At 39.6% G+C, this 20,004-nt stretch overlaps 2 protein-coding genes across 2 annotated transcripts; both read left to right on the top strand.

Annotated features, from left to right (window-relative positions):
* Positions 1–1,416: 1,416 nt before the first annotated feature.
* On the top strand, positions 1,417–16,442 carry ubfd1 (ubiquitin family domain containing 1). Its single transcript, XM_080905528.1, has 7 exons — positions 1,417–1,831; positions 4,715–4,984; positions 5,101–5,309; positions 5,389–5,454; positions 5,571–5,676; positions 5,755–5,837; positions 16,022–16,442. The coding sequence occupies exons 1-7, from the start codon at positions 1,816–1,818 to the stop codon at positions 16,130–16,132; spliced, it is 861 nt and encodes a 286-aa protein (XP_080761654.1). The 5' UTR covers positions 1,417–1,815; the 3' UTR covers positions 16,133–16,442.
* Positions 16,443–18,214: 1,772 nt separating this feature from the next.
* On the top strand, positions 18,215–19,633 carry rmi2 (RecQ mediated genome instability 2). The gene is made up of 2 exons (XM_080904852.1): positions 18,215–18,581; positions 19,258–19,633. The coding sequence occupies exons 1-2, from the start codon at positions 18,293–18,295 to the stop codon at positions 19,407–19,409; spliced, it is 441 nt and encodes a 146-aa protein (XP_080760978.1). The 5' UTR covers positions 18,215–18,292; the 3' UTR covers positions 19,410–19,633.
* Positions 19,634–20,004: the final 371 nt, after the last annotated feature.

Raw genomic sequence — 20,004 nt, 5'->3', positions numbered from 1 at the left:
TTGAGGTCCGATCTCTGGGGAGAGCAATCTATGACCGATTGTCTTCAAATGTGTGTTTTTCTATCCAGGTATACTTTTACTGCATTGCTGTTGTATTGGGGATTATTATCATGAGGAAAAATGAAGCCCCTGCTAATCATCTACTCTCGAGATGGTATTGCATTGTGAATAAAATCCCAACAGTATTTCTCTGCCTTCATAAATCCATCAGTTTTGACAAGATTCCCAATATAACAGAGCCTGTAGATTTTCTTTATGCTTGCCACTTCTACTGTCCAATCCATTTTTTTAAGGACACACTGCACAGTATGCTGAGATATGCCACGTTTTCAGCTAATAGCTTTTTGGGAATCACTATGTTGGTGTAAAAATACTATCTTATGCCTGTCAAACTGTATTTTCTTTAGCATTTTTCATACATTCAACTAAAGAAATAGGAACAAGTGATATTTTTGCAACAGGCTTTAGTGAAAAGAAGTGCCTAACTATACAATTTGCTAAGTTTTCTCTTATATGTAGATACAACACTGGTTCATCTGTTGAGGTGCTCTGTGTTATTGAATGATGGAATGATTCATGGCTCAGTGTTGAGTGCTTCAGCAAACAAACAAACAATTCCTCTGAAAATCAGATACAAGGTCTGGACTATAAATGTGCGAGAAAGCAGACAACGTCCAAAGAAATACTTTGAAAGACCTTCAGAAGGCCTGGTAGAACTATTGCCACTTTAAAAAAAAATTACAAGCAAGTCTGGCTCCGTGGAAACAAAATATAAAGAAATAGCAAGTGACTTTTGCACAGTACTGCAATCAGGGACCAAAGCAGCACATAAAAGAGAGAAATTACTTTCCACACTGTGTAAGAGACTGTAGAATAACCACAGCCGCAGTTTTAAAAAGGTAGAAAGTTCATTAAGTCTACAGAAACTGTTAAAGTCAGATTATTCATTGTGGACTAATTATCCAGCATCCGTGACACTATTTCAGCATGAAACCAGTAACTCATATCTATGTATATATGTATATATATATTACACTGTAGGTTAATGTCTCAAAAATATTTTCATAAGTAAGATATGCATGTTGGTACGTGTTACCATAATATAAAAACAGTATCTTAAAAAATATTACGATCCTGTCCAACGCCATCAGTTGTAAAATGAGTTCATGAACGCCATCTGCTTGGGGTTTTTTTTTTCTTTTAATTTTTACTTTTCCATAACTGAAAATCTTGTGTAAAAGAGTTGGCGAGGTAAAGTCATTTTAAATTTCGAACCTTTACACCTTTTAAGGAAAGACTTAGCCAATAGCCATTGATTAAAGTGCCACCTCCCGGTGTCTCCCTTGCTTTCACAACAACAAAGAAACGAAGCCAAGCGAGAGTATTACGTCTCTTCACTTCCGTGTCCGTTATCTTGGCCGTATGTACATCGGACTGTTCGTGCTTGAAAAAGTGTTTTGTTGCCTTTATGTTTAGCCATAATATATCGACAGTAGCGTTAGCTAACCTGTAACAGTTTTTACAAAAACAAGAAAAAGTTATCTTCAGTTGTTTCAGCGTGCGCATGCGCATTTCCATTATCCCTGTTTGCCCACGAGCTAACTGAAACTATTAACGTTTAAACTTTGTTTGGTTGCGTATAGCTATATTAATAATGCGTTTTCAAAATAAATGATTAAATTGTTTCTGTTTCTACGTTGTCACGCGCGAGTGTGGACAGAAGAACAATTTTAGCTGTTGTTTCCTGAATACTGGACCCATCCTGCTTCCTGTAGTATCTTTGCCACAACCTACAACGGATTGTACACAATCATCATGGCGACGCAGGATGGTGAGTATTGAGAAAATTCAGCAGTATTTCAATAATATCTTTAAATTGAGCTCATATAATGTTAATGAAATTATACGTACCTCTAAATATACTGTAAATATACTGAACTAATAATGGACATTTTCGTCTTTCCGCAGGGTAATTTTTTAACGTTCACTAGTGTTGCGGCTAGCTAATGTTAACGGTTGCTAACTACCATTTACATTTAGCTGGATGTGTGAAGCACTGCGGTTAACGTGATGTCATTTAACATATGTTTTTTGTTTTATCAAGTTAACTTAAGCTGTTAAAGACTTAACTGTATAGGATTAAGTATTGTAGCGATCAAACACTAACATACAGCCTATTTACTTTACTAGTTTTGCAGTAAGGCCATTCTTGTTATGAGATGTGTTGTTTTGCGAGTGCTTATTGTTGTTTAAAAACGTTTTTCTGTTTTCTTTTGGCGGCTATTCGCTTTTATGCCATTTCTCAGCACACATCGAAGGACTGCTTACTAGAAGCGGTGGAAAGACCTAGAAAAACCACGAGGGGGAAAGTGGTTAGCAGATAAGACTAAATTAGACTTCGTTACATCTTTGTTATTAACTCATAATAGCTCCATACATAATTGCTTATTGTGTGAAACTATCGGGAACTGCACGAAAGTGAGATTCTTATTATCTCTCTCTCTCTCTCTCTCTCTCTATATATATATATATATATATATATATATATATATATATATATATTAGTTTATTGATTTAAACGCTTCCAAACACGTCGATGTTTTGTATTATATCAAGGTAAACAAAACAAAAGTCTTATTTAAAGTTGCAAAGTAGACATAGATATGATAGGTAGCTAAATATAGTTCACAGGAATGTATTTTGTAAGTGATAAAGGTGAGCCGGGTTTCCCCGTTTTATTTTGTTTCGTTTTAAGCCATTGTGAGTAAGCCGTCTAGGTTCAGCCTCATTTAGTTTTATTGTTAGTTTTTAATGAGCAGAGTTTTGACACTTAGTCACTCAGCTATTTCACAACTATTTTGGTAAATTATTTGTGTTAAATACAACCTGCACAATTGTATGTAGTTTGAGTCTTCCATGGAAAGAAAGCATTGCTACCTTTCGCTTAAGTATACATATATGTGTTCTGCCGCAGCAGATACAGTCTGATTCTGTGGGAAGCGCCACATTTATCCCAGAAAGTCAAAATACATAATAAACAACTCAATTGGCACTTTACTCCTGGAATTTTTAGGACTGTAGCCTCTTTGTCAGCCAGTCATTTTTCCTTGATATGCTTACCAACAGTCTTTCAAAACAAGTCCTTCAGTGGAAAGAGCTGTGGAAAAAAACTTAAGTTCAGCTTCACAGCTCTGTTTACGTTTAATCTGAGTCACTTCCAGACTAATTGACATTGTGTTAAAGATGTTATGGCTGCATTTTGCTATAACCAACAGCAAAAAAGTCTGTTGTAAACTTTGCTGCAGTTTGCAAAGAAACTGACACGTCATCCAAAGGCAGTAGGTTGACATGAGGCTTTGAGTTCGGACAAAACTGGATTCAAGCTTTGAAACAGATATTGATATTTCGGTGGACGTTTTGTGAAAAAAATATCATGATTTGAGGCTGTTATCATTCTTCAATTGTTCTTGTGCAGGGATTAGCGGTCGACATACAGTTAGTTGAGATAGTTCTATTTATCTGCTGGTCTGCTCATAGATTGCCGTTATCATTTTGTTATGCAATGACTGGGTTAAACTCATTTACTGCAGATACTAGCATTTCATGTCTTATTAATTTACGGTAACAAGGCTGGGAGGATGATTGTTCCCCCCCACTAACAATGAGAACAATAGCCACAATTTCTGACAACTAAGATATCATCACTATGTTAATCTTTCTGTAAAAATCTGATATTATATATGTATGTCTGCCCTAATACTAATCTAATTCATAGGAGACTGCGACAGTGCAGGTGGTTGTCATTTAAGGCAAGGTGGTCAACCTCCAGCATAAAACACAAGAAACACTTGTAATAAAAAAGTTCCCTGAAAGAAAGACATTTGTAACAAATGTCACGGTAGAGTGAATATAATAGGAATATCAACATTTTGGTCTGTTGTTATTTTTAATGCAAAAAGTTTCTTTGTTGTAAAAGAGAGACAAGTGTAATCATCTGATAGGCTGAGACAACACATTTCTTTCTCTCTTTAGAAAACTTTGTGGTTGTTATTGTGATACATTGTTTTTTGCAGTGCTGTTGCTGGCACTGACGGCCTTCCTGTAATCAGCTTCTGTTATGTGTGTCTTTTAACATCTCTTTGGTGATTATGGTGAATGTGATTAACTATAACTGGGAGTTTCCCTTCACTAGCATAAAAAGATTTGCCTGACAGCACTCATTTGAGTGACCAATAACCAGAACAATTGGAAAGTCCAAGGAACTCAGGGAAGATCTAAGAAGAATTGTAGATGTACACAAGTTGTAAAGGTCTCTTGGAGCCATTTCTAAACAACTGCAGATTTGAACATCATTAGTTCAAACAATTGTACATTAGTACAAGTTAGTCAGATGTGTCATTACTTTGCTGAGGGCTGGAAGAAGAAACAAACTGGAAATTGGTTAAGATGCTCTAGCACCCAATTATTATTTTGTTATTGCCATTAAAGATGTATATTGTACTATCATTCGATCTTGGAAAAATAAATTTTCAAAGAAATCATTAAAATCCCCAAATTACCACCACATGTGAGTGTATGGAGACCTTTGACCACATCTCTATAGGCAGTATCATAATGCATAGGCACTCTTATATGGAAAATTTGAGATATAATAATTTAAACTTGGAAGGGTTACTTTAAAGGAACATAAGTCTAAGATTTCATTCTTTTCCAGGAAGTGAAGAAGTCATAATGGAAACTGAGGCAAAACCAAAAGAAGCTGAATCACTAGGTGAAGATGTTGAAAAAGGTGGTGCAGAAGCGACGTCTCACACAGATGCAGGAAACTCCACAACTCAGGACTCTAATATTAGCAATGGGGATGATACAGAGGACAAGGAAACAGTGGACTTGAAGATCATTTGGAACAAAAATAAATATGATCTGAAAATTCCTGTTGATAGCACCGGAGCCAAACTAAAAGAGAGCATTCACTCACTCACTGGTGAGAGCCAACAGCATACATTTCTTCTTTTAAATTAATTGTTACAATGAGTGTTGTTTAGCAACGCATAAACAATAAGAACTCAAAGATAGTTCTTTCTTTCCTTTTTATTTTAGGTCTTCCACCGGCAATGCAAAAAGTGATGTATAAAGGATTGCTTCCAGAGGACAAGACGCTACGTGAAATAAAGATTACAAATGGTGCAAAAATAATGGTAGTAGGATCTACAATAAATGATGTATTAGCTGTAAATACACCCAAAGAAGTCATCCAGCAGGAAGTTAAAGCTGAAGAAAACAAGAAGGAGCCTTTATGCAGGCAAAAGGTTTGATTTGTCGCCTTATTGTAGAAAGAGTTTTTTTGTTGTTTTTATTTGTCATTTTAAATCTGCACTATTATCTCAGCAACATAGGAAAGTTTTGGACAAAGGTAAACCTGATGACATCATGCCAGCTATTAAAGGAACAAAGGTAAGAGGAAAATTAACCTGTTATTAGCTGTAGATAAAGGTGCTTTTACAGTGATACAGTGTGTTTGAATATACACAACTAAACACAACTGACAGCTGTCTTGTGCCGCTTAACAGGAACGATTACCAACAGTGCCTTTATCCGGAATGTATAACAAATCCGGAGGAAAAGTTAGACTCACATTCAAGCTGGAGCAAGATCAGTTGTGGATTGGAACAAAAGGTAAGATTATAGCTAACCTACTTTTGCTAGCTGCACTGCACCATAAAGATGCTGATAATTTAAATTTCTCATCTGCAGAGAGGACGGAGAAAGTCCCAATGGGCTCCATTAAAAACATAGTGTCTGAACCCATCGAAGGCCATGAGGACTATCACATGATGGTAACTATCTTTTGTGTGGTAAAAAGCTGGTGTGGCTGTTCACTAAAGTGACTGAACTATGTGTGCCTCAACGATGGAGTCACTGTAATAGAAAGTTTTCAGTTAAAAAAAAGTTTCTTTGGTTGGTATACTATCCATTTTTTTCATTTCATTTCATTTCATTCATTCATTTCATTTATTTATTCATTTTCAGGCACAACAAATACCTATATTGAACATAAAATACACAAAACAAAAAACAAAACTTGCCTGAAAAAGGAGTGGGACGAAGAAAACTTATTAAATCCCACCCCTATACTCACTCATCAACAAAAAAAAACAATAAACTTCCCGCAGCTACGCCCATCATTGCATACAGACCCATCAACAGCCCCGGGCAGATACAAGCATCTAAGCGGCAGCTCGCAACCAACAATTAGAGCCTTCATAACTGAATACAGAATATATAAATTATAAATTGCATTACCACAGGTAACAGGCAGTAATAACTACAAGTAACAGACACACATACATATACATACATATATATCTACACACACAAGTACATATATGTACATACATACGCACACTTTATTTTTTATTTTTTATTTTGGAATCCATACCAGCAATGGTAAGAGGACAGACATTACAGAGCACACTAAAACCCATCATTGAGTATACTGTGACCAGACCAACTGTTTGTAGAGAAATTTAAATCTATGAATATTTTTGCATTGTTTCAATTGTAAACTCAGACTGTTCCAGATTTTCACACCACATACAGACACACAAAAGCCTTTACGGGTTGTTCGAGTTCTGGGTAATTTGAATTCTCCAAAGCCTCTCACATTATAAACCTTTTCTCGAATTTCAAATCTAGTTTGTAAATTTGCCAGTAAAAGTTTAGTAAAAGCTTTATACAAAATTATGGATGTATTGTAATTAACCAGATCCTGGAATTTAAGTAACTTTGCCTGAAGAAAGAATTTGTGAGTATGTTCTAGATAACCAGCCTTGTGAATAATACGCAGTGCTCGTTTCTGTACTGTGACTAATGGATTAGTTGTATTTTTATATGTATTTCCCCACACTTCCACACAATATGTAAGATATGGAAGAACCAGGGTACAGTACAGAGTACGAAGTGCATCTTTATCAAGGAATTGTTTCACTTTGTTCAAAACTGCGAGGCTTCTGGAAATTTTGGTTTTTATGTGTCTGACGTGGGGTTTCCATGAAATTTTGTTATCAATTATAACTCCCAAAAATTTGTTTTCACTCACATTATCAATTGGTACACCTTCAATGATAATTGGTAATTCTATATTATATTTTAAATTACCAAAAAACATTGCTTTAGTTTTATTTATATTTAATGATAATTTATTTATGTCCATCCATTTTTTTATTAATTTTAGCTCCCTGTTTACAGTCATTACAAGATCAGTATAATCATCGCTACTGAAAAATATGTTGGTGTCATCTGCGAACAGTATGAGTTTAAGTACTTGAGAAACATCAAAAATATAGTATTAGTATTTTTTAGTATTTATTTATTTATTGTCATTGTCAAGAACAATGAAATTGCGTTTGGGGCTTCCATACAACCCCAAAAAAAGAAGAAAATAATAAATACCCCTTAAAACCCAAGTGTACATATTTAACCCAGTGTGACTCCAATGCAATAAGACAATCCTTAGCAATAATGTTCGTAGAAATTCAGACAAAGACCTGAGAAACATGACAAAATACAACAATGCAACCCATTCAATATTATTGTACTGTGAGATATGATATCAGATATGATAGTTATCTATTTAAGAAAGAGGGGGGGGGGGCAGGAGGGGGAAGAGAATAAAGATATGATGCACCAATGCAGACCAGTTCATTGCTATTAAGAAGTTGGATATGGTTATTGTCCGTGAGAGGGGGGCAGAGAGTTCAGGAGCCTCACAGCCTGTGGATACAGGCTGTTGGCCAGTCTGGATGTTCTGGCCTGTATAGACCTGTACCTTCTCCCTGAGGGCAGCAGATGGAAAAGGTGGCGCGCAGGGTGATGTTGGTCCCGCAGGATACTGTGCACCCTCCTCAGACAGTGAGTGGGGAAGATATTACTGATCTCTGGCAGACTTGTTCCAATAATTCTACCAGCTTCTTTCACCACCCGCTGGAGTGCTTGCTGATCGGCCTTGGTGCAGCTGGGGAACCACACTAGAAATCCATACGTCAGAACGCTGCTGATGGCACAGTTGTAGAAGTTCAACATCAGAGATCTGGGAATGTGTGCGCTCCGCAGTCTCCTCAGGTAGTAGAGGCGCTGTTGGGCCTTCCGTACAACTGAGGTGATATGGTTGCCCCAGGACAGGTCCTCGGTCACAGTTACCCCCAAGAATTTAAAACTGCTCACCCTCTCCACCGCCTCACTGCCAATGAAGAGAGGCAGATGGTTGTTATGGCCCCTCTTCCGGAAATCTACAATGATCTCCTTGGTCTTTTTGGTGTTTAAGACCAAGTTATTGTCGTGGCACCATGACTCTAGTTGTTGCACCTCTGTCCTATAGTTTGTCTCATCATTGTTGGATATAAGTCCGAGCACTGTAGTGTCATCTGCAAACTTAACAATGAGATTGGACGCGCAGGAGGAAATACAGTCATGGGTGAAGAGAGTGTATAGCAGAGGGCTCAGAACACACCCCTGAGGGGCACCGGTGTTGACCACAAGGGTGGAAGAGGTGTTCTTACCCACTCTGACACTCTGTCTACGGTTAGTGAGGAAGTCCACAATCCAGTTGCACAGAGAGGAGTTAAGTCCCAGTTGGTGGAGTTTGGGACGGAGTTTGTATGGCCGGATGGTATTAAAAGCCGAGCTGTAGTCTACAAAGAGGAGCCGTGCATAGGTGTTCCTGTGTTCCAAGTGCTTCAGTAATGTGTGCAGCACTGTGGCGATCGCATCCTCGGTTGACCGGTTCTCCCTGTATGCAAACTGGTGCGAGTCCAGGGATGGTGGAAAAGCAGCTCTGATGTGTTTAATGACCAGTCTCTCCAGGCATTTGGCGGGAATGGGGGTGAGTGCCACAGGTCTGAAATCGTTCAGACATGTGACATTTGACTGTTTTGGGATGGGAACGATGGTTGCTGCTTTGAAACAGGATGGTACCAGTGAACAGGACAACGAGGTGTTATATATAGAGGTGAAGACGTCCGCCAGGTCCGCAGCACAGTCTTTTAGCACCCGGCCCAGCACTCCATCCGGCCCGGCCGCCTTCCTGGTGTTAATGCTCCGGAACACACGCCTCAGCTCATGAGTGCTCAGGACCGGAGCAGGGTCGGTTGAGGGGAGAGGGGACAGGACAGGGTCGGTGTTCTCCCTGTCAAAACGGGCATAAAAGAGATTTAGATCCTCAGCCAGAGTAGAACTGTCGGCTGAGGGTGATGGTGTTCTTCTTTTGTAGTCCGTGATAGCCCTGATGCCCTCCCAGACCTGCCTTGGGTTTGTGTTGTTCTCAAACCTGGCCTCGATACGCCTCCTGTGCTGCTGCTTGGCAGTCTTGATGCCTCTTCTCAGGTTGGCCCTGGCAGCACTGTATGCCTCCTGGTCCCCGGATTTGAAAGCGTTGTTCCTTGTTCGAATAAGTTGTTGAACTCCGTGTGTCATCCAGGGTGGATTATTAGGGAACACACGGAATCGTTTCCAAGTTGTTACATTGTCCACACAGAAACAGATGTAGTCCAAGACAGTGGAGGTGTAACTGTCCAATGCGACACGATTGTCAGTGTCCTGCACCTTGAATACATCCCAGTCTGTGCAGTGGAAACAGTCCTGAAGCATCGGAATAGCGTCCTGCGGCCATGTTCTCACGGTTTTGGTTGTAATCCCAGTGCTCTTGATCTTTTGTGTGTATATTGGGTGTAGCAGAAGGGAGAGATGGTCTGACAGACCCAGGTGGGGATAAGCCTGGGCTCTGTACGCATTCGCCATGTTGGTGTACACCTGGTCCAACGTTCTATCTCCTCTGGTAGCACACTTCACATTACGGTGGAAATTGTGAAGTACAGATTTCAGGTCCGCGTGGTTAAAATCCCCAGCCGCAATAAAGACACTGTCCGGGTGTGCTACCAGGCTGTTATTGATGCTGCTGCTCAATTGTGCTAACGCTAGCTTAGCATTAGCATCTGGTGGAATGTAAACAGCGCAGATGTAAACGGCAGAAAATTCCCGAGGGAGATAGAATGGACGGCACTTTAACACCAACAGTTCTACCTCTGTACTGCACAGTTTTTCCGTTACCGTGACGTTCGTGCACCAAAGGTTGTTAATATAGATGCACAGCCCCCCGCCAGTCTTCTTACCCGAGTCCGCAGACCTGTCGGCTCGATAGGCGGTGCGGCCTGCTAGATCGATAGCCGCATCGGGAATGGCGCTGTCCAGCCAGGTTTCAGTGAAAATCATGCACGAACAGTTATTAAAAGTCCGTCGAGTGGCGATCTGCAGTCGTATTTCATCCAGTTTGTAACGGATTGAACGGGCGTTGGAGAGGAATATGATCGGGAGTGGTGGTTTAAACGGACTAGTCTTTAGCCGTGCCCACAGGCCTCCCCACTTGCCTCTCTTCTGCCTCCGCTCGCAACGTCTCCTCCTGCGGCTTGCTGTTGCGGGTAGCCCCGGGGGTTGCTTAACGATCTCCGGGGGGATGAGATACTCGGATGTTAGTTGAAGATCTCCACGGCTTAGTTGTAGTAGATCATCTCTGTTGTATTGAAGTAACCCCAGACTGTGTGAAATAATACACAGTACCACCAAAAGTGCAAAAGTGTAGGAGCTCCGGGCCGCTGCGTCTGTGCGCGCCGCCATCTTAAGATACATTAAAAAAATATATAATTTATAATTTATGTATACATTGAAAAGTTTTGGTCCCAACACTGACCCTTGGGGAACACCACATGTAATACCAAGTTTCTCTGAATGGTAATGCCCTATGCTAACATATTGTTCCCGACCTGTTAGGTAACTTTTTAACCAGTTACCAGCTTTCCCTCGAATACCATATCTTTCCAATTTATCCAGTAAAATTGAGTGATTGATTGTGTCGAAGGCCTTTTTGAGGTCAACAAAAATACCAACTGCATATTTATTTTTATCCAGTGTATCAGTAATTTCTTCTACTGCCTCAATTATCGCCATTGAAGTGGTTCTTTGCGTTCTGAAACCATACTGACCAACATTTATTATTTGATGTTTTTCAAGGAATTTTTCTAATCTTGAATTAAAAAGTTTTTCTAGAATTTTTGAGAATTGAGGCAGTAGAGAAATAGGCCTATAATTGGTAAAACTGTGTTTGTCATTACTTTTATATAGTGGTATTACTTTCGCAATTTTCATTTTTTTTGGAAAACAACCAGACTGAAATGATAAATTACAGATATATGTTAAGGGACTAGCAATATTCAGAATAACCTGTTTAACTACAGACATATTTATGTCATGATAATCCATTGAAGACTTACTTTTACATTTTAATGTGATATTTATTACTTCTTGCTCATTTGTAGCTGAGAGGAACAGTGAAAAGGGATTTGATTTTATATTACTGATATTTTCATTTTTATGACACGGGATGTCCGCTGCTAGTTCAAGGCCAACATTTATGAAGAATTTATTGAACCCATCGACAATATTACTCATGTTGTGATTTTCACCATTTGCATCAGTAAAATATTCAGGATATGATGTTCCAGAAGATCCTTGTTTAATTAAGTTGTTTAACACATCCCAAGTTCCTTTTATATTGTTTTTATTTTCATATAATCTTCTTCTATAATAAAGTTGTTTGCTCGTTCTTATAATATCAGTCAATTTATTTCTATATGCTTTATATCTTTGTTCCACTTCTTTTGTTTTTACTTTGATAAACTGTTTATACAGATTGTTTTTCTTTTTGCAAGCATTAATAATTCCTTTTGTGAGCCAAGGACTTTTTATCTTTTTTTTCTTTGTCATGTGTTCGTTTACAGGACAATGTTTATTGTACCACATAGTAAAAATATCTAGAAAATTATCATAAGCCTTGTCCACATCTGACTCTTCATACACCGAACTCCAATCTTGTTGTGCTAAATCGAAATTGAAGGCATGAATTGCTTCTTCATTTATTGTTCGCTTTGCTATCATGATCTTGGTATCTATTTTTTTTAAATCACAGTCACACAAAGTAAAAACTGGTAAGTGGTCAGTTATATCACAGACAAGCTGACCACTATTAATTTGGAAATCCATGACATTAGTAAAAATGTTGTCAATAATAGTGGCGCTATGTGAAGTTATTCTGCTTGGCTTTGTTATTGTTGGATATAGTGATAAGCTGTACATTGTGTCAGTAAAGTCATCAATGGCTTTTAACCTTGTTGGATTTAGCAAATCAATGTTAAAATCACCACAGATAAATAGTAATTTTTGGTTCACCGAAGCAAACGTTTTTTCTATCCATTCATTAAAAGTGTCAATACTTGAACTGGGTGTCCGATATATACAACTTATTATAACATTTCTCTTTTTTTCATTCATAATCTCAATAGTCAAACATTCCAAAATTCCATCAATAGCCATAGACATAGTTGTTACAACATTATATTTTATAGAGTTATGAACATATATAGCAACCCCGCCGCCCGCCTTATTTAATCTATTCATGTATTTTAAATCATATCCATTCAAACAAAAATCTATTCCTTTATCGACATTGAACCAAGTTTCAGTGATGGCTATAACACTAAAGGGGCGAGAAAATTGTTGCAAATAGTCCTTAATGAAATCAAAATTAGAGTACATACTTCTGCTGTTAAAGTGAATTAATGAGAGCTTCCCGTCTAGGTTAATTTCTTTTTCATATTGTTCCTGGGTGAAATAATTACAATTTTTAACAAAAGAAGAGAGAAAGTTACTTTCAGAATCTATTTCTGGATCTATTATATTAGGCTCCTTATATTCACAATCTAGATCAATTACTTTCTGTTGAAGACCTAATTTCAACGTGTCCATGTCATTTCCTGGTGTAATTGATACATTGGTGTCAGTTATACTTGTCCAGATCCTCCATGTTCCTCACTATCAGTACTTTTGCCTCTTCTGGTGTCCCGTTTAGCTTAATGAAAATCTTACAGTTTGTTACCCATGTATGTTGTATTTTACCGTTCTTCTTCAGTTGCCTTGCCTTCCTCGCGATGTCTGCGTTTTTTCGTGTCAGATGCTCATTAATGAAAACGTCCGTGCCTTTCAGTTTGCGTCCTTGTTTCAGCAGTGCGACCTTGTTCTTCCGATTGACAAATCTCATAATGATGGCCGGCAGTCTGTCACTCCTCCTGGGCAGTGAGTGACATGCTTCTATGTGCTCCAGGTCCATCTCTATCCCCTTGCTTTGGAGGAAGGACGCCACCTGTTGCTCTACCGAGCGGGTCTCCTCGTCGCTGGGCTCCCCGACGTTCCCGGCCACCGCGCGCGCATACGAGCGCGGCTTGATTTTAATACCGCTGATGACCACGTCGTTCGTACGGGTGTACTGCTCCAGCTCATCCACCCGCCGCTCGAGATCCATGATCCGTCTGTCCTTCTCGGCATTTTGGAGGCGTAGCTGTTTTACCTCCTCCAGAAGCCCCAGAAGCAGCTCCTGCTGTGCCCTGACTGCGGCCACGTCTCCGCACAGCGCTCCGAGGGAGGTTTTAATGTCCTCAACCTCCTCTGGTGTTGGGCCTTTCTTGGGTGGCATACTGAAGCGAGAGCACGAGGCGGCCACCACGAGGGACCCGGAAGCGGAATTTCTGATGATGGCGCCTGGCTAGGCCTGCTGGCTGATGGTGGAGCCTGGCTGTGGCCTGCTGGCTGATGGTGGAGCCTGGCTGTGGCCTGCTGGCTGATGGTGGAGCCTGGCTGGGTCTGCTGGATGTGGCCTGCTGGCTGATGGTGGAGCCTGGCTGTGGCCTATTTGCAGCGGGTGCAGACATAGATGGAGATGTAAATGTATTCATCAGTCCCGATGGGAGTCAGACCCTTGAGTAGTGATGTAATGACACTTGTTCCTAGCTAGGGTTAGGGTTCTTGTCTTTTTAAAGTGCTGTAGCGTTTTGTCTCTTGTTCTTTTGATTTGCGAATAGATACAAAAACCCCAAAAGGGTCACTTACAGGACCCTCAACACATGTCTCAGCTGTGTTCACACGTGACGGAGAAAAGGAGTGGGAGATTAACAGAGTGTGGTGGCAGCAGTGATGTGGGTGCTGTACTGGTCTGTTGTGGTGAAGAAAGAACTCAGTGTGAAAGCAAAGCTGTCTATTTACCAGTCGGTCTACGTTCCTACCCTCACCTATGACCTGTGAGCCCTGGGTAGTGACTGAAAGAATAAGATTGTTGATACAAGTGGTAGAAATAGGGCGAGGAGCTTGGTCACAGTGTAGAGCCACTTCATATCAAAAGGATACAGTTGGTCATTTGGGTTGAATGCCTCCTGGGCGCCTCAAAGGAGAGGTGCTTTGGACATTTTCCACTGGGAGGAAGCCCCAATGTAGATTCAGGACATTCAGGAGAGATTATGTCTTCTGCAGGCTTGGGAACACCTCATTGTGGCCAGGGGAAGAGCTGGGAGAGGTATTGGCGAGAGGGAGGTCTCTATTTAGACTGGGATAACCATTGGAAGATGGAGGACCCTCAGACAGTTTAATACTCATCCTGTCATCCTACATCTTTCCTGTCCAGTGTCCATAATAGCCTGACAATAGATCTCTGGCTAGCTACAGTTGTTTCTTGATTGTTTGTTTTTTTATATAAAATGTTCGTCAGGACATGGTATATCATCTTTAGCTAACTAACAGTATTGCTAATTGTATTGCTGCAAGTCTCCTTCTTCATCCAGTTATTGCTTTTTATTGTTGCTTTTTATTGTAATACCTAGTCAAACAGCCACATTGATTATTTTATTGGAGATTAACAAATCTGAAGTATTTTTCACTCTCAGGAGTATCTTGCTGTTCTGGAGTCTTTGTACCCAGAAATGGCTAACAACATCAGAACGAGCAGATACTTTGTGTGTGTATAGAAGTGATCAATACACCAAAAAAGACTTTGAGACCAAAGTATGTCTCTGTGTAATTTTGTTTGAATTCCATAGCAGCTTCACATGAGTGCATCCAATCAAATAGTATAATGTCTGAGCACATATGAGTGGGGCTTTGAGGGACTTCCCTGGTATTGAGCTTTATTACCACCTCATCAGATATCACCCTCAGTGTAACAGATCTAAATGCAGATAATGTTACAGCTGTAGAGCAGAGATATTCAAATGTATGATAGTGGAGTCAAAACAATGCTTTGTGTTGTCATGTTTTTGGCTCAAAAATGAAAAGTGATGCCTGCAGCTTCCTCCGAGTTTGTTTTTGCATCTCTCAACAGTTGAAAACATATTCAAAGCAGATAGACGAGGAGATGGGAATGATTTAAGATAGAAGAAAGATAAAAGCCAAACATTGGATTTGGTTAGCCAGGTTGTTTACTTTAAAATAAAAGAAAGATTCAGTACAGTGGCTGTTTTTAAATTAAGCATACTATATCATATTAAATTGCAAAATAACATTTTAGTGGATTATAATAAATGACGCTTTGTGTTGAAAGGGCTTCTAAGAGGCACTGCGCACACTCAACATGTTAGTACTGGGTTGTACCCCATTTTTCCTTTAGAGCTATCTTAGTGGTGCAGATTCAAAAAAGTACTGGAAACATTCCTTGGAGATTTTGGTCGATGTCATATTCAGTTGACAGCATCACTCCAACATTCATGCCACGTTCACTATCTCTTAAATCACCTTTATTCCCAATTCTGGTGCTCGGTTTGAACTTCTGGTGTTAGTCTTGGCCATGTTTATGTGCTTAAATGCATTGAGTTGCATTAGAATAAGTATGCCTGATAAAGTATCCAGTGAGTATGTATGACAGTAGACATTTAAGGCTTCCTGAAGTCCAGATTTTTGTGTCTTAACATCTGTTCATAATGCAAGTGGTTGAATTTTATTTATTGCAAAATAAGTTATTTTTTCTATAAATTAAATTTGCTTTTAAAATCTATACAAGACACAATGTGTTTATTTATTCTCAATACATGTTTACATTTGCAAATGCCTCTGAAACCACTTAATGTACTTACCGGTTTGTCTTCCACCTTTGCAGGCTTTTCAGCTGGGTCCAACGGAAGCTTCGCAGTATTGGGTCTACTGGGTGCCTGCACAGTTTGTCGATGCAATCAAAGACACAGTCCTTGGAAAATGGCAGTATTTCTAATGTGCCTCTTTTTTGACAATGATGAACTGGGATTGAGAGGAGATGATAACATGAAACTGGAGTCAGCAGTGTCAGCAGTTTAAGGAACCTCTTGGAGTGTATTCCAAGGACACTGACGGATGCCTGTGGACTAATCATATTCTTTTTAGGTTTAAAGTGCACTATGTGGCAGCATAACATTTCTCAGCCCTGTTGATCATTCAAGGTTTTCAGCAAATCCAAGGGAAAACAATTACAAAAAAAATGTACAGAAATTGCTAACACTTTTCTTCAGTTATTCTTAAAGAAATAAAAAAAAATATTTAATGAATTGAATGTGCCAGATCATTGCTGTCTGTCTTCTCCATTCAGTATTAAATCCACGCAAACTTCGTCTGCATTATTTTATTTTTCCAAGTTTTACACTTAAGAACAGATGCAGTTCTTTCCAATTCTCTTGGCAAAAAACTGCTCGTGCTGTCTAGTGGAATAGAGGCTGTGAACAAGCAGCAATTTTCATGTCCTGCCACAAATTGTGAATTAGATTGAGGTCTGGAATATGCCACTGCAGAACCTTTAAAGTCAATCCTGTGCAGTTTTGGCTTTCTTGTTGTGGGTCATTGTCTTGCAGACAAACAAATCTCCAGAGTAGCAGCTTTTTTGCAGACCGCAGCATGTTTTCCTCCAGGATTTTGCTCTGTTATTAGCCCTGCAGTGATGTGAAGTGCTTGCCTTGTATTAAACAGCCAACAAAAAGTTTTATTATGGACTTGAAATGTTCAGACTTCCTAACCCTTAATTTTCAAGGAAAAGTTACACGATGAGGGGTGGAAGTGAAGCTGAATCTATAAACCACATTATGCAACTTTCTCAAAATGACTTATTAGTCTTGTCATAGCGGAGGTGAGTTGCATAAATTCTAGTAATAAACTCATTTGTCATGATTATTGTCATGTCCAGAGTGGCATTATGTAGTGTTCATTAGTCTTCAACACTTTTTGGCAGATTAATAAACAGCTCTGTATTTTTAGGAGCTGAACAACAGCAGTTGTTGGTATGTTTAATTAGTATTAATTTGTGGTTTTTCATTTTGTTTATTCAAGCAGTGTTTTTCCACAGTAATATTAATCAGCATCACTCACCCCTATAATATGCAACTAAAGCAGTTGTTGAGACCCCCCTCCCATGTGGCTTTAGTGAATATTATGCTGCAGTTAGAGCTATTCCTATGCATCAATGGAGTATGCATCAGATTTAAATAACAAAATGAGCTGCTCCTTGGACTCAGATGTACATTTTTTTTCTTGGTTTCCCTTCTTTATTATTTTTGATTAAAGTATCACAACCATTATAACGAAGATGCATAAACTGAAGAAATCAAACACAAATTCAGTTTAACATTGTTTTAAAGCCATATTTTGCAGCAATCTTGCATGAATTATAAGGGCAGGGATAGCTCAGTAGGTAGAGTGGTGGCCCCATGATCGGAAGGTCGGGGGTTCGATTCCCCTGAACAGCTACCCTGAGGTACCCCTGAGCAAGGTACCGTCCCTACACACTGCTCCCCGGGCGCCCAGTGGCTGCCCACTGCTTCACTAAGTGAATGGGTTAAATGCAGAGAGGGATTTTCCCCACGGGGACCAATAAAGTACACTTTCTTTCTTAAATGGCTATCAGTATTTAAAAGAAAAACAAAAATACCAATGGAGACACTTTCTATTTTGTCCATTTTAAAAAACATGTTTTTTTTTAATATAGCTTCAGGATTGTCGGATTGTAAACATACACTACTGTACATTTCATTCATTATCACAGTTTGCCAGGCTGATTTCTATACAAGGTTTTAGCTCTTTATCACAGCAGACTAAAACTTTGTAACATTCACAAATGGACCTGATGCCCAGAGATCCCCCCTGTGATGCTTACAAACAATACGGAAATGACAGTTACACTAATTAAATGTGTTTTATCTGTGAATTTCCCCTCTATCATATGCTGCCTCCTATTCACCTGCCTGTGATTGAAGTTCAGTTTTGATGCTTTTACTCTGAAGAAATCAGGCGAGGACGTGTTTTATTGCCGGAAAAGAGTGCTGCCACGACTTCCGCTCGTGGGGAGGCGGGAAATGAAAACGCTGTCGCAAGTTGTCCGTCGCTTGACGCCAGCAGCAGTCTGTCAGTGATGTCCAAAGTAGAGAAGACAGACGTGGAAAGGACACGTCCCCCGCCTGTTAAAGTGCTGTCGGGACAGCTGAGGGCGGCAGGGAACTGGGGCACCGCTGATAGCGGGGCCGGCTGTGTAATTAGACTGGGCAGGGGACGCTCTTTGCCTGTCTCGCTGGTGTGGATGCAGGGGACTGTGCTGGAAGTCCAGCAGGACAGAGACACCGTGCTGTTGATGGATGAGACGGGGACTTTCATTGTTCAGGGTGTTAACAACATCCCCAAAGGGAAACCGTGCTTGTCCCAAGGTAACTGACCCAGACCCAAGCTAGATTCTGTTTCAATCCACACAGAAGCTAAAATTTAATTACACCCCCCCCCCCCCCCCCCGAGAACAATTATTGGCTATTAGGCATATATACCGGTAAGTGAAAAGAAACTGCTTTTGTTGCTTAGTCATTATTATTGGGACCAATTAGAAAGGGGACGTATATTCTGTTTGGTTAAAGAGAAAAATATAGCTTTGTCCCCATTTACTGCATTTTTATCTAGTGACAGAATCAAACACAAAATGACATTACATTCTAGGAGTTATTATGAAGTATCTTAATAGAAGAAAAAAATCAACAGGATCGACTCTTTTTTTAATTACAAATAAAAAGTAGAACTACTATTGTTAATGAACTCAGACCTGTATTTTAAAATTCTAATACGGTTTTAACACACTGCAAGTTCAAAAGCTGTAGTTGAACAACAATTTTTAAATGAGATCATTTTCACTCTAGATATTAGTGGCCTGTTATTGAATTCATGAGAATCCTGGTTAATGTGAATATTTTCATCAGTGCACAGCTTGTTAGGCTGAAAGGAGAGCATTAATCCTAAAATCTGTAGCAGCAAGCTGGCAGATTTATCTCTCCAACCACGATTTACCGTTGAAATCACTGTCGGTCAACAGTTCACCACTTGCTGCTGTTCTTACAGGGAAATATGTCATGGTGATGGGCATCATTCAGGCGATCTCACCAGAACCAGCCATCCGTGCAGTGAAGATGGCAGACCTCTCGGAGCTTGCTGCACTTCACAGACGGATGTGGAAGCTTGAGGTGGATGACCTGCAGCAGGTGCTGGCTTGAATGCTGGGCTGAAGTGCTCCTCCTCCTGTAGCTTGCTACATACTACTGAAGTGTCAAATGTTACCTCAGCAGACTTAAAAGATGACTTTCCTTTCTGCTGGACTTGTTTGATGGAGGTCAAGTGATTAAGAAAACTGGTGTGTGGCTCCTAATCCAAAGTTGTCACTGGAGCTGTTAGATGGATAACTTAACCTTGACCAAAAAAAAACAAAAAAAAAAAACAACTATCTTCATTGTACTAGTACCGTTTTGAGGTTTTGACTCTTTTTCAGAATACCTTTGTTAAGTAAACATGGTCAAATAACTTTTCAATAATGCATCAGGTCTTTATTAAAACACTGCATCAGTATTGACATGAGAGTTCAAAACTCCCCATTGTGTATAAAGCCATCACTGAGGATTGCTCTGAACTTGTGTTTAATGTAAATGATTTTAGTTCAACTCTAACAATGTTACCTGTAACATACAGGCTTGTAATATATGGACCATTATAAGACAATACAACAATCAACAATGTATGAAACTGCTTTCATAATGATTACAGTGAGATGGACACCTTTTCTGTATTTAGTTACTGGAATTGGGCATGTGTATG

This window comes from Rhamphochromis sp. 'chilingali' (assembly GCF_963969265.1).
Source record: "Rhamphochromis sp. 'chilingali' genome assembly, chromosome: 15".
Taxonomy (NCBI): Eukaryota; Metazoa; Chordata; class Actinopteri; order Cichliformes; family Cichlidae; genus Rhamphochromis; species Rhamphochromis sp. 'chilingali'.
This window is presented reverse-complemented; position numbering and strand designations above follow the sequence as displayed.

Excerpts from the sequence above, each read along its gene's own strand:
- ubfd1 (XM_080905528.1), top strand. Across the intron at positions 4,985-5,100 it reads GAGCATTCACTCACTCACTG|GTCTTCCACCGGCAATGCAA; the intron begins GTGAGAGCCAAC and ends TTTTTATTTTAG. Across the intron at positions 5,310-5,388 it reads AGCCTTTATGCAGGCAAAAG|CAACATAGGAAAGTTTTGGA; the intron begins GTTTGATTTGTC and ends CTATTATCTCAG.
- rmi2 (XM_080904852.1), top strand. The coding sequence starts at position 18,293 with ATGTCCAAAGTAGAGAAGACAGACGTGGAAAGGACACGTCCCCCGCCT. Across the intron at positions 18,582-19,257 it reads GAAACCGTGCTTGTCCCAAG|GGAAATATGTCATGGTGATG; the intron begins GTAACTGACCCA and ends CTGTTCTTACAG.